This window comes from Gadus macrocephalus, chromosome 13, assembly GCF_031168955.1.
Source record: "Gadus macrocephalus chromosome 13, ASM3116895v1".
In the NCBI taxonomy this organism is placed as follows: domain Eukaryota; kingdom Metazoa; phylum Chordata; class Actinopteri; order Gadiformes; family Gadidae; genus Gadus; species Gadus macrocephalus.
The window spans coordinates 3,936,690-3,951,567 of NC_082394.1; the positions used below are offsets into that span (position 1 = coordinate 3,936,690).

General features: G+C 48.6%; 3 protein-coding genes across 3 annotated transcripts in view; all 3 read right to left on the reverse strand.

Moving 5' to 3' along the window:
* The window catches only part of pxk (PX domain containing serine/threonine kinase), a 12,319-nt gene extending 8,629 nt beyond the window's left edge, over window positions 1–3,690 (reverse strand). The window contains 4 exon segments of the mRNA XM_060069124.1: window positions 115–301; window positions 818–865; window positions 977–1,027; window positions 3,143–3,690. Of these exon segments, the coding sequence (XP_059925107.1) occupies window positions 115–301; window positions 818–865; window positions 977–1,027; window positions 3,143–3,244 (388 nt within the window). The 5' untranslated portion in view covers window positions 3,245–3,690.
* A 93-nt stretch (window positions 3,691–3,783) lies between these two features.
* Window positions 3,784–5,429, reverse strand: LOC132470466 (hydroxyacyl-thioester dehydratase type 2, mitochondrial-like). Its single transcript, XM_060069122.1, has 2 exons — window positions 5,351–5,429; window positions 3,784–4,450 (listed from the first exon to the last, which is right to left on the reverse strand). The coding sequence occupies exon 2, from the start codon at window positions 4,392–4,394 to the stop codon at window positions 3,963–3,965; it is 432 nt and encodes a 143-aa protein (XP_059925105.1). The 5' UTR covers window positions 4,395–4,450; window positions 5,351–5,429; the 3' UTR covers window positions 3,784–3,962.
* A 1,311-nt stretch (window positions 5,430–6,740) lies between these two features.
* On the reverse strand, window positions 6,741–14,395 carry LOC132470464 (monoacylglycerol lipase abhd6-A-like). The gene is made up of 10 exons (XM_060069119.1): window positions 13,895–14,395; window positions 12,558–12,704; window positions 12,046–12,202; window positions 11,606–11,719; window positions 10,640–10,772; window positions 9,750–9,913; window positions 9,229–9,283; window positions 8,758–8,858; window positions 8,208–8,472; window positions 6,741–7,199 (listed from the first exon to the last, which is right to left on the reverse strand). The coding sequence occupies exons 2-9, from the start codon at window positions 12,674–12,676 to the stop codon at window positions 8,302–8,304; spliced, it is 1,014 nt and encodes a 337-aa protein (XP_059925102.1). The 5' UTR covers window positions 12,677–12,704; window positions 13,895–14,395; the 3' UTR covers window positions 6,741–7,199; window positions 8,208–8,301.
* Between the last annotated feature and the right edge of the window lie 483 nt (window positions 14,396–14,878).

Genomic DNA, 14,878 nt, shown 5'->3' on the forward strand with positions numbered 1-14,878 from the left:
GAGAGACAGACAGACAGACAGACAGACAGACAGACAGACAGACAGAGAGACAGAGAGTTAATATGTCTGGAGGACAGTACCTCTGCTCATCTGCTTTGAGTACTGTCCCCTCACCTGTGTAGTTGGAGGAGTAGCTGTTGGGGTCCAGAAACTTCTTGACAGCTTCTGAGCTGGAAAGCAGGGGATTGTGGGTAATGTAGTCCAAGTAGGCCTGTAGGCCCTTCTGTCTCTCTGCTATAAACTCCCTGTCCATGTTTCCTATCAGCTTCTTAGGAGGGAAGGACAGACTGATCCCTGAAACCTACAGACAAAGAGACAGACAGAGGGAGAGAGATAGACAGATCATGGTATGTCTTGGGTTCATTCGTGGACAGGATGTGAACTTGCAAAAGCTGTTAAAACCCCAACTTCCTGAATACCATGAACGCTGCTTAGAGGTCAAAACCATGCAAACACAAACATTGACAACCACCATCAAAATCAACCCCTCATAGAGCCCTCTTCACTTCATAGAGCCCTGACCCTTCATAGAGAACATAGCTCTCATCCCTTCATAGAGGACATAGCTCTCACCCCTTCATAGAGACAAGAGCTCTCATCCCTTCATAGAGAACATAGCTCTCATCCCTTCATAGAGGACATAGCTCTCACCCCTTCATAGAGAACAGAGCTCTCATCCCTTCATAGTGAACAGAGCTCTCACCCCTTCATAGAGGACATAGCTCTCACCCCTTCATAGAGGACAGAGCTTCATAGCTATAGTAAAGGAAACTAGTTTCTAGTCATCGTGCAGCAATGTGAGCATGCAGAATCTTACCTGGAGACTGCTATGTAGCATGTCGAAGTCACTGTAGCGACGAATCACCTGTAGGAACACGACAAACACAACGCGTCATTGAACTATGACACGTTATATTAATTACATGATAATTAACTATTGAATTATTATAATTAGTGAAAATGTCATTTTATATACCTGCCAGCTGTTCTCTGAAGACACACCCCTCTGGACTCTGATGATGTACTCCTGAGAAACACAGAGTCAAAGACCGAGTCAGTGAGTCAGAGTGAGACAGAGTTAGATCGAGACCGAGTCAGAATGAGACAGAGTCAGAGTGAGACAGAGTCAGAGTGAGACAGAGTCAGAGTGAGACAGAGTCAGAGTGAGACAGAGTGAGACGGAGTCAGAGTTAGAGTGAGACAGAGTCAGAGTGAGACGGAGACAGAGACCGAGTCTGTGAGTCAGTGAGACAGACTCAGAGTGAGACAGACTCAGAGTGAGACAGAGACAGAGTCAGAGTCAGAGTGAGACAGAGTCAGAGTGAGACAGAGTCAGAGTGGACAGAGAAAAAGTGAGACGGAGACAAAGTCAGAGGGAGACGGAGACAGAGACAGAGTCAGAGTGAAACAGAGTCAGAGGGAGACAGAGTCAGAGTGAGACAGAGTCAGGGTGAGACAGAGTCAGGGTGAGACAGAGTCAGGGTGAGAGTGACACGAAGTGAGAGTGAGACAGATAGAGAGACAGAGCGAGAGAGACTAACTATCGTGTGATTTTAAGTTCAGAGGGCAAGGTCAGGAGTTCACATGAGAAGTCATGTGCTCTCACATTATCTTCACTGTCTGTCTGTCTGTCTGTTAAAGTGTTTATCGTGTTGGGCCAGCATTGGCTTGCCGTTCATCCCAACAGTTGGGCTGAGATGGAAATCTGCAGCGATGGCTTTTGAGAAGATAAGGTTTTATTTTCCTCCAACCGGATTCGGCGAGAGAGCAGGAGCGCACTCTGATTGGCCGCTGAAACACGATATTCATGTTTGCATATTCATGCAATAATAATTATCTTGGTTTCACAAGGCTACGTACGTATCAACCACTGGGACAGGCCAGTGTGGAACAGTTAAGTTTAAGTTTAACGTTCGTTAAGGAGGAGCCAATCACCGACATATGAGGGCGGGACTAAACATAGTAAGGATGTGATGGAAAGATTCAAGATTTGACTGTAGCTGGAGTTCTCCGTCTCTAACAGAGCGTGATGTTATTTGACAGAAAGATTGACCCCTATGCCTTGCTCTACTCACTAAGTTACACAGAGATTCGGACCCCCAACCCTGCAGTGCTAGTGCCTTGCTCGACCTACTGAGCTACCCAGGGAATAGTTCCCCTTACTGTACAGTGGCAGTGGCTTGCTCTACTGACCAGGCTTCTCCGGGATTTGAACGTACAACCCTGGCACTTCCATCGTGCTGGGGAAGGTGAGACACGAGACATGACTCCAGGGATCAATCAATCACTCACTCACCCAGTGAGTGACTCACTCAGTGACTCTCTCACTCACACACTGACTCTCTCTTTCACACAATCAGTGTCAGTGACACTCTCTCTCTCTCTCTCTGATTGAGTTTAACCAGTGGTCAGTCGGATGTGGTTGAGCTTTAACCAGTTTATCTTTTATGGTTGAGGAGGTTAACCCGTTTACAATAGGGGAAGCAACCCATCATAAACTAAGAATAGCTTACTCCTCGGATGTAACAACCGCATTCACATTTCAGCACAATACGAGTTGTGAATGATTAGCACCTCAACATGTGATCTCAGTGAGGAGACGAGGAAAGACTAGTTATCTGCCTTGATGAGTCGTAATAATAACCCGTCTCTCTCTATAGAACAGTAGTATTGCATACTGACAGTTCTATGTAGAGCTAGATAACCAATAACACATTATACCCACAGTATAAATCACACTATGGTGCCCACACTGTGCCCACACAATAAATCATTGACTCAGTACTGGGCATTCAGTTGCCTTTCTGATCTAGGTGGTCCAACATTAGCATGACAGGTCAACAGAACAGCCAGCTCCTCTGCTCAGAGATTAGCATGCTGGGCTACCAGAACAGCTAGCTCATCTGATCGTATATAGTAGCATGCTAGGCTACCAGAACAGCCAGCTCAGCTGATCGCTGTCAACAACAACCGGAACTCTGGTTCAACGTGAGGCGACAGCAGCACCAAATCAGCACTTTTTCCTAGAAAGAGGACATTCTATAAATCCGACAACACACACGTACACACACTGACACAAGGACTACGCGTGTGTTTGCTGTCGGAACCCCGACCTTAGAACCACTTTCCCGCTTCCACTCACCGTGTGAGACTGGAGGGTCTGGCTGGCTTCGATCACCGCGGCCAGCGGCACGGTGTCGTCCAGCAACAGCCTGCAGGCGGGCGGCTTGTCCACCGAACACATCCCGTAGCCCGGCCTACTCCCCGGGCCCGGCCCGCTGGGTGTGTGGAGAACCGGGAGAACTCCTCTGGAGCGGTTGTGGGGCTGCTATGGTTTGACGGCCGCGTTGCCAATAATCAATAATAAGCAAGCCCAGTCCGTCTTGACAGCCGAGTAGAAAACGTCATTTCAAACATTTCCGGATGATTACAAAGTAAAGGTTCGCCTCACGGTTGACGGTACCATTCTGAGGAGAACCAGGTTGTACTAATCCAAAGGCTGCTTTGGATCCACGGGTTGTTTTCAGGCCTCTATAAACCAGTGTGTCAATGGTAAGCAATATTCAACTCCAACGCTGATAAGAACCCCCTCAAGGATGTCCTCACCTCCTCCCCTTCAGTTGATGTGTGACTGATTTCCAAACTGAGGGCTAACTGGAAACAGGGGGAGTCAATAATCAGCTGCTTCTGGTCACTAACACACAGTTTTGAAATAGCCTCCGTTAGATAAATATTACCCAACGTGGCTTGGAACAATAAAAGACGCTTTCTGTTGAAATGGGAAAGATTCGGTTTCATTTTATTTCGGAGTGCGCCTGTAGCGCCCTCTGCGGGCCGCTTTAGACACCGCGTCCACACAGGACAACACACAACATCCTAATGAAGAAACCGCCAGTGTACAGTAACCAGGGGCAACCAGCTTGGCCACCTCCATCACCCCCCCCCCCCCACCTCCTCCTCCTCTAGGTCTTCTCCTGGGGCACCATCAGCTTCACCTCCCCCTCCATCACCACCTTCTCCCCGGCGGAGCACCGCACCGCCAGTAACACCACCTCCATCCGGACCCTGGTGACCTCGGCCTCCGCCACCACCTCCTCCCCCACGTACAGCGGCTGGGGGAAGCGGAGGTTCTGGTGCAGCAGGACACAGCCTGGCCCGGGCATGCGGGTGCCCAGCAGGGCGGAGAGCAGCCCGTTGACCAGCACCCCGTGGACCACGGGCCGCAGGAAGGGCGTGGTGGCGGCGTAGACCGCGTCCAGGTGGAGGGGGTTGCGGTCCCCGGTCAGCTGGGAGAAGAGCTCCACGTCCCGGGGGGAGAAGGTCCTGGTGAGCGAGGAGCGCTGGCCCACGTGGACACACCGCCGCGGGACCGCCCGGAACACGCAGCCCCTCATGGGTCCAGCACCAGGTCCCGGCTGTTCCCGGTCAGCGCCAGCAGGTACGGAGACACCTTGGAGAGAGGAGGACCGTCCGTCACGCACGTTTACATTCAGGGCGTTTAGCAGACGCCTTTATCCAAAGACACTTACAAGAAGTACATCTGTCACAAGAAAGAGAAACAAAATACTGCTGTCGGTACAGTAAGGATGTTCATAGAACCAAGTACCAAACAATCGCTAGGTTAACCCATTCCACCCCATACAACAAGGATAGCTAGGATAGGCCGATATATGATGCTAGGTACTATTTGTAAGTGCCAGGAAGTACAACAATAAGTGCTTGTGGGGGAGGGGGGAGTCTAGGGGAAGAAGACCCCCTTGTAGGAGACTGTGCTACCTAGAGAGCTGGTCCCGGTAGGACATATGGTCTGGTGGGTCAGGAGTCAGGACTCCAGTATGGAATAGGTTCTGGTAGGCCCAGTAGGACTACAAGGTGTAGGAGGAGGTTCTGGTAGGACTACAGGGTGGAGGAGGAGGTTCTAGTAGGTCCAGTAGGACTACAGGGTGTAGGAGGACTGGAGGTTCTAGTGGGTCCAGTAGGACTACAGGGTGTAGTTGGAGGTTCTGGTAGGTCCAGTAGGACTACAGGATGGAGGAGGAGGTTCTAGTAGGACTACAGGGTGTAGGAGGAGGTTCTGGTAGGTCCAGTAGGACTACTGGGTGGAGGAGGAGGTTCTAGTAGGTTCAGTAGGACTACAGGGTGGAGGAGGAGGTTCTAGTAGGTTCAGTAGGACTACAGGGTGGAGGAGGAGGTTCCAGTAGGTTCAGTAGGACTACAGGGTGGAGGAGGAGGTTCTAGTAGGCCCAGTAGGACTACAGGGTGGAGGAGGTTCTAGTAGGACTACAGGGTTTAGGAGGAGGTTCTGGTAGGTTCAGTAGGACTACAGGGTGGAGGAGGAGGTTCTGCTCACCTGCAGAACCCTGAAGGCACAGCGCTGCTGCTGGAAGAATCCCAGCAGAGTGAGAGAGCTCCACAGCCGTACCAGACCCCTGCACACACACACACACACACACACACACACACACACACACGCACACGCAAGGTTATTTAACAGCTGGTTCTACAACCAGGTTCTTTAAGAGCTGGTTCTTCCAACAGGTTATTTAAGAGCTTGTTCTACCAACAGGTTATATAACAGCTAGTTATTTAAGAGCTGGTTCTTCCAACAGGTTCTATCTCTTGGTACCTGCTATATATTCGGAGCACTGCAGTCAGGGTGTCCTCTTCAAAGGTCAAAAGGTCGAAGGGGAATGCTGCTCCCACCTGGAACACACACACGCAGGTGAGACAGTGTAAATCCAGTGAGCAGGGAATCGAAACCCAGACCTCGTCCTACCTCTCCGTAGAGACTCTTCAGACCCGTGGTGATTAGGTGTTTAAACTCAACTGCTGTTAGTTTAGTCTGCGCCTTTTCCAGAACCCTACACACAAGGCGCGCACACACACACACACACACACCACATATGATTTCAATGACACACAAAACAAGCGGTATCCATTTACTGCATGTGACCAACTTAAATTGACAGACATTGTACCAGCAATGAACCAGAGCTACAAACACGGCAGTACTACATCAATGGCACACAATCACAGTTGCAGTAGACAAGAAAACGGGAGTACTCAGTGCACTAGTAGCAGTACAGATGCAGAAGTACAGAAGACTCACAGGGAAACCTTCATGTACTGGTACACCGGAGAGTTCTTCACCACGACACGTTCATAGACGGCTGGCGGCATCCTAGGTCATGTTCTGGAAACATTTAAAATAACTTTGTATTCTATCGGTTCAGTCTTCTTACAATATCGTGCTGCTATAATGATCTACCTGGAGAGGTCGGTTTTAAACCTGAACTTTAGTTTAATATCTGTCCTTTCTTTAACACATATCAATGGAGTTGCAATGCTCGTTACATTATATATACCAGTACTATTGGTTAGAATATCTGGGGATAATTTCCATTATCTACAAGACTGAAAATATATTCCATTTAGTTTACCTCCATACAAACACAGAATTACTTTATTTCCCCAATCTCATGTTGTGATGCCTCGATCAAACCCAACCTCACATGATGTAGCGCTATTCAGAGCCCAGATAATACCTACCCTGTTGTGTCTCGTGGTTGTAATGATATAATATTATAATAAAATAAGAATCTTTGTCCTCAATTCAAGTTTGTCCTCGGCTTTGAGAAGCGTGTTGGTACTTAGTCACGCGCATGCGCAGTTAAATATAAACAAGCGCGACGGAAGAGAGGAATGCCTATTTCAAAATAAAAGATCCACACCCGGTGTAATTACATTCACATTACATTTATTTTATAAACATTGTAACACCGACTTCATATAATAACAAATATAATTTGAAATGTAAACTACAAAAAAGTATCTCTAAAGAGACACCAAAAAGTAATTCCAAAGAATTCTCCTCTCTTCCTCTATAAGGCAGGAATCACTGGGAATGATCATCTTATTACAAATTCAACACCATCGTCATCATTGTATGTTCATTTGCATGTTCACCCTGTGTTTCATTAGTACGACAAACACACCACCATACCTGCTAATTAACACTTCTGCCCTGCCCAAAGCAGGGCACTACACCTGGAATTTGTTCCTGGGCGCTACCTGTGTGGCAGGCCGCCCCTTTGCTCCTAGCTTCAAGTATAGGATGGGTTGAATGCAAAGAACGAATTTCCCCATAGAATTAATAAAGCATATATCAGTATCATCATCATCATCATTCTCCTCTTCATCTTTATCATCATCATCATCATCATCATCATCATCATCATCATCCTCGTCCTCCTCATCAGTAGCCGCGTTTACATGGACACATCAGTAGCCGCGTTTACATGGACACATCTATGCCGCATAGATTTCTATGCGGCATAGAAAATGGTCATGTATACGCCTCATTCGGAATACAATTATCTGTTCGGCATAGATTCTATGCCGAATAGAAGAGGTGGTGTAGTCCGTTTTAAATCGCCATGTATACACTTATTCCGCATAGATTGGGGTTTAACTTAGTGCAGCCGCAGTAGTTCGCAATTGGTCCACTGAGCTCCGTCGGTACTTTTAAGCACACCGAACTTCACCGCTGTCAAGGAAAGTGGATTTATTGCCTGATTCACGTCTTTGTTATCACTCCGTAAAAGTAGTCCGGTAAGCATGGCCGGTTGCTAAGCGACGGGACACATGGGTGTTTATTAATGACGTGTTCGCGTATCGTAGTGTCCGCGCTCGTCCGAGATAACTGTAAATGAGTAGGCTACTACTAGTACTTTTGCAGGCTGAACGTTAAAATACTTCTTAACTTAGAGAGATGGCAGCTGCAGTAGTTCGCAATTGGACCTTCGAGGATTCCTGGTCACTAAATTCCCGTAAGACCACTCTCTCCCACCAGTCTTGGCTGCGGACTCGCATCCAAATTCCTCTTGTTTGCGGCGGAGCTTAGGGTAAATATAAAGATCTGAGAAATTGACGTTGCTGCGCTGTCGTCCTCCTTCTTAATTGAAGGAGCAGGGAGAGAAAAGCTCTCTCCTGCTGTGCTTTCATTAAAATCAAATTTAAAATCCCCGATAGTGATAAGACATCCATTATGTCGCCGCCGGTCCAGAGATGTGTCAGGTGTGCGCGAGAGACAGAACGGACACTTTTGTTACTGCCATGTATACAGTACATTCGGAACACATTTTAGGAACAGATCTATGCCGCATAGAAATCTATGCGGATCAGATGTGCCATGTAAACGCGGCTACTCTCATCATCATCATCCTCATTATCCTCCTCCTCTTCATCACCATCATCATCATCATCCTCCTCCCCGGTCTGGTTCCTCCATGTCTGGGTTCATCAGGAGCGTTTCTTGGTTTGGACGTCCTGCGTGGACAGGAAGTCAGTGAGGAGCTGCGCCGCCTTCCTGGGTCGGTCCAGCATGACCGCGTGCCCGCAGCGCTCCAACAGCTCCACCTGGCAGCCGGGGTGGGCCTCCTGCAGCACGCCCGCCCCGGACACGTCGATCACCTGCCGAGGACACGTGGTTGGAGCCGGATTTGATTTTGTCCTCCTGGTCCCTGCCTTACTAGTACCCTGAATACTTCAATTCAATTGTATTTGTAACGCCCTTAATCACCATTACAGTCTCAAAGGGCTGAACAGGCCATGGGTTTATTTATATCTTTACTCCTTACTAATCTACATTTTTCCAATAGCTGCGTCTTAAGAGGGTTGAGGGCTAGAGGGGGCGGCGTGAGGTGGCCTGTGAAGCCCTTTGGAACGGGACTGGGACGAGGGCCTGTACTGTGGTACCTGGTCGTCCGTTCCCCAGATGACCTGTAGGGGCGTTGTGATGAGGTGAAGGCTGTCGTGAAGGGAGCGGACCGACTGCTCGGAGAGGATCTCCTGTAACACTGAGACACACAGGAAGTACCATTACTGAGCATCTTATCCTAACTAGCGTTGTTCTACGCGGAGAATGGGTTAACCTAATGATTGTTAGTGATTGGCAGTTGGTTCTAGGAACAGCCTTACTGTACCGACAGAGATATATTGTTTATCTTCTGACAAATGGACTTATTGTAAGTCGCTTTGGATAGAACGACTGCTAAATTTCCTAAAAGTAAATGTAAATGTATTACTGTAGTACTATGTGGTAGTACAATATAAACACTATGGGGCTATATAATAGTACTAGCTGAATACTGTGGTACGATATGAACAGTGTAGTACTGTTTAATAACTGTAGGAATATGAAGGAGTTCTATTGAAACACTTTAGTACCTTGTGAGTAGAAGTCATTGTTCGGAAGTCTTGAGGCTAACAGTCCCTTCAGGATCTGGACAAACACAAAAAAAAAACCACACAAAACGAGAAGTTACTAAAGTATTACTGCTGATATATAACTTTTAAAACACATCAGATTGCAATTTTCAGCATGATGTGCTTTACAAGAGAAAGAGAGAGAGGTACTTTATTCTTCATTGGGCTATAATAATCAACATACAGACACGTTCCCTATTTAAACCTATAGCATTGTAATAAATGGTTAGCAGTAGTCATATATTATATTAGCTGTATTAAAAAGGTTATCAAATGGTAATGCTAACAGTCTTATTTTGACAAGGTCATCCATGTTCCAATATAGCAGCAAACTGCTTCATACGCTGTCAGAAATATCAGCCTCTGCAACATCGGCTTCTCCACAAAACTGCAGAGATTGTTGGACCACTGACGACATCCGCCCCGCTGGTGTGGAGCGCTTCCCCTTTAAGTATGGTGAGGGGGCGGGGCTTACTGCTCACCTGTTTGGGTAGCGCAATGTTTCTATGGCAGCAGAGCTTCAGCATGTCCTCCATCTGCTGGGTGGTGTGCGGGATGAGGGGGACGTCCTCTGGCCTCACCTCCCCGCGCTCCTTCATCTCCTTCAGCAGGCGGACAAACCCAGAGTCCCTGGGGACCTCCAGGCCTGTAGAGAACCTCCTTAGTACTGGGTACCGCCTGAGAACTACCTGAGTACTGGGTACTACCCTGGGTACTACCTGAGAACTACCCGAGTACTGGGTACTACCCTGGGTACTACCCGAGTACTGGGTACTACCAGCCCTGCAGAGAACCTCCTTAGTACCGGTACGACCCTGGGTACTACCTGAGTACTGGGTACTACCCTGGGTACTACCTGAGTACTGGGTACTACCTGAGAACTACCCGAGTACTGGGTACTACCCTGGGTACTACCTGAGTACTGGGTACTACCTGAGAACTACCTGAGTACTGGGTACGACCCTGGGTACTACCTGAGTACTGGGTACTACCAGCCCTGCAGAGAACCTCCTTAGTACCGGTACGACCCTGGGTACTACCTGAGTACTGGGTACTACCTGCCCTGCAGAGAACCTCCTTATTACTGTGGTACTACCATAGTACTGTGTACTACCTTAGAACTGAGGTAATACCTTAGTACTGTGGTCCTCCCTTAGTGCTGGGGTACAGTATCATGTCAGTACTGTGGTACTACCTTAGTGCTGTGGTACTGTATCATGCCTGTACTGTGGGTACTACGTTAGTACTGGGTACTACCTTAATACTGTGGTACCTCATCACGTCAGTGCGGGGGTACCTCATCATGTCAGTGCGGGGGTACCTCATCACGTCAGTGCGGGGGTACCTCATCACGTCAGTGTGGTGTTTTCACCTGCAGGGCAGATGAGGGTGAGGGCGGCCAGCTGGTCAGGGTGTTGGGCAGCGTACACCCCGGCCACGTTGCCCCCCATGGAGGAGCCCGCCAGGTGGAAGCGCTGTTTGTCCAGACCCACCGCCTGGACAAACTACACAGCAGGGTGTCATTAGTACGACAAACTACACAGCAGGGTGTCATTAGCACGACAAACTACACAGCAGGGTGTCATTAGCACGACAAACTACACAGCAGGGTGTCATTAGCGCGACAAACTACACAGCAGGGTGTCATTAGCACGACAAACTACACAGCAGGGTGTCATTAGTGCGACAAACTACACAGCAGGGTGTCATTAGCACGACAAACTACACAGCAGGGTGTCATTAGTACGACAAACTACACAGCAGGGTGTCATTAGTACGACAAACTACACAGCAGGGTGTCATTAGTACGACAAACTACACAGCAGGGTGTCATTAGTACGACAAACTACACAGCAGGGTGTCATTAGTACGACAAACTACACAGCAGGGTGTCATTACTACGACAAACTACACAGCGGGGTAACATTAGTGCAACAAACTACACAGCAGGGTAACATTAGTGCAACAAACTACACAGCAGGGTGTCATTAGTGCGACATACTACAAAGCCGGGTTTCATTAGTAATAGCCTTAAATCCGCAGCGATTTATTTACTAGCGTACAGTTCAGTTCTTACCTAAACTACCACCCTAGTGTCTCAACTACCACCCTAAGGTCTACCTCAACTACCACTCTATTGTCTCAACTACCACCCTATTGTCTCAACTACCCCCCTAGAGTCTACTTCAACTACCACCCTAGGCCCTATACCTTCACACCTTGCCCCGGCTGTGCCCTGGGTGTGCCCCGGTTGTGACCCAGATGTGCCCTGGGTGTGCCCCGGTTGTGACCCAGGTGCGCCCCGGCTGTGGTCTGGGGGTGTGTCTGGGGTTCTGACCTGGTGGATGCGGTCCACCTGACCCTGGATGCTCCAGTCCTCCGGTCCGGTCCGGCTGGACCCCTCGTGACCGGGCATGTCCACACTCACCACATGCTGCCGCTCTGGAAGGTACTACACACACACACACACACACACACACACACACACACACACACACACACACACACACACACACACACACACACACACACACACACACACACACACACACACGCACGCACGCACACACAGACACACACATATACACATAAGCACACACACACACACACACACACACACACAAGCTGTTACGTCACTTTTTAACCCATTGTTGTCACACACACACACACACACACACACACGCACACGCACACACACGCACACGCACACGCACACACGTGTCCACCTCCACTCGTCACTCTAGTGATGGAGGTCAGCCGTTGCCGCGGCGACGGTACCTGCATGATGGGCAGCCACATGTCTTTGTTGGCGGAGAAGCCGTGGAGCAGGAGGAGGGAGGGGCAGGGGCCCGGGACCCCCCGCTGGGAGTAGCAGAACCTGTAGTCCCCCCAGAACACACACCTCACCTGGAGACCCCGCCTCCACCTGCTGCACCTGCACTCACTCACACACACACACACACACCACACACACACACAGCCGTCAGTGTTATGATACTAATGTGTGTGAGTGCGAGTGTGTGTGTGCTTTTGTGTGCGTCTGTGACATTGCATGTGCGTGTGTGTGAAATTGCGTGTGCGTGTGTGTGACATTGTATGTGCGTGTGTGTGTGTATGCGACATAGTGCGTGTGTGTGACTGTGCAAGTGTGTGTGTGTGTGTGTGTGTGTATGTTTGTGAGTAAATGTCTGTGCGTATATGTGTCTGTGCGTGAGTGTGAGCATCAGTATGAGTGTGTGTGTGTGTGTGTGTGTGTGTGTGTATGTGTGTGTGTGTTTGTGTTTCCTCACCAGTTGTAGGTCTTGATGAGCGCTGCAGGCCAGAGGAAGTATGTCGCCGTGAAGACCAGGACGGGGACAGCGAGGAGGCTTCCTGCCAGCGCCATCATGCTAACCACACACACGCCCATCTCCACAGGCAGGGCGCACACAGCTTCCCTTTAAGACAAAGGCACGCACCGTCCCTTTAAGACACAAGCGCTTCAGAACAGGACCTCCTCGCTCTAGTGAGGACTCAGCAGCAGACACTTTGGCCCAATCCCATTTCTACCCCTTACCCCTTCCCCTTCCCCCTCCCCCCTCCCCCTTACCCCTTCAAAACAAGGGGGAGAGGTAAGGGGAAGGGGTAAGGGGTAGAAATGGGATTGGGCCTTTGACTGTAACCAGATCAAGCGAGTATTTAGTGTCAGAGCCGTTGTCCTCTAAACACATGGAATGATACGATGAATATGAAGTAGTTATGAATACTGATTAATATTTTATACGTTGTTCAGGATTTAATCTATCTCGGGCGGTGAAAAGTTCAGGAGTATCGTTCCATATTTGTTGTGACCAATCAGGTCCACTGTAGGAATAGCATTAAATTACAATTTCAATGCAAGCCTCCATTCCCTTGCGTGAATGAGTGCCTGCAGAGGGTTGTTCAGTAGAACTTCTCTTCAACAGTACAGAAAGCCTGACTCCTCGCAGTTCACGTTTCCTGCCCAGCTCTGAGTCGTCTCCCCTCCAGCACTTCTGCTGTAACCCAGGAGGACTTCTGGATCCCAGATCAAACCCATAACTCATACTAACCCATACTCACTAAAACTAACCCATACTCACTAAAACTAACCCATTCGATGGACTGCTGAACTTTGAGGTCATAAAACTGGTTAACATGATGATGATGATGATGATGATGATGACGTAATGTTCAACAGGGTAGCCCTGATGCAACGAACCCATAATAACCCATTTATTAATAACCCTATATTAACCATACTAACCCAGATTCACACAGATTAACCATACTAACCTGTATTATTCATGCTAAACAATATTAACCAATATTGCCAATACAAACCTATACCAATCTTTACCCCAAACTAGCCCATTCTAACCCATACTAACGAGGGAGGGAGAGAGAGAGCGAGAGAGAGAGAGAGAGAGAGAGAGAGAGAGAGAGAGAGAGAGAGAGAGAGAGAGAGAGAGAGAGAGAGGAGTGCTTAAGACGATGGATACTCTTCAGCCTGTGGTTTTGTTTTTTATCCTTAAATCCTATCCTGGCTTTCACGTTACCATCTAAACAACATGACGAAACAATGACAAGACAAGACGACATGCGTTCAAGTTCAACACACAGCACCAACCTTTCCTCTATGCCTGGTCTCGCTCTCTCTCCTCTCCAGGGGGTGAGATCAGCTGGTTAGGTGTGGAGATCCACTGGTTAGGATGTGAGATCAGCTAGTTAGGTGTTGAGATCAGCTGGTTAGGATGTCAGATCGGCCGATTAGGAGGTGAGATCAGCCGGTAAGGAGGTGAGATCAGCCGGCTAGAAGGTGAGATCAGTCGGTAAGGATGGGAGATCAGCCGAGTTGGTAGGATGGGAGATGAGATCAGCCGGTAAGGATGAGAAATCAGCCGGTTTAGCAGAATGGGATGTGAGGTGACTTGAGCCAGTAACCGTGGGCTCCGGCATAAGAGGTTTGAACTACAGAGGAAGTTCAAGGGCTGCTGTTGCTTTTTCAACCACCGACTGAAAAGCGGCGCAGTGATGTAGGTCAGAGGTAACCCTATGTGAAATCACTCTGTGTTACCTAATGTTCAATGATTAACATATAGATATCCGTCCATATGCACCTGCTATCCGTCGGCCATCGTCGATCGAAGCTCCAGAATGCGACTCAATACAATAATGCGACGCGCTTGTTACGCGCTTTGATGTGCAGCCGCCACAAGAGGTCGCCCAGTATCACCATATTCTGCTACTGGTTTACTGGGAGCTGCCCAGTATGTCAGGTCCTGCTACTAGTCTACTGGGAGCTGCCCAGTATCACCACATCCTGTTAGTGGTCTAATGGGAGCTGCCCAGTATCCCCACATTTTGATATTGGTTATACTGGGATAAAAACAATTGTCTGGGATTATTAAGATATTTAATGAATTATTTTTCACAGAAATCACAGACAATTTTCAAAACATTCCTACGGCCGGAGTCATTTTTATAAAAAAATAACAACCAGCCAGTAAGCAACTCATTCAGCTTGCCAGTCAATTAGCCAGTCAATCAGCCAATCAGCCAGCCAGCCTATGAAAGGTGGCTTCGAACGCAAGGATGCAATGTCCACATATTC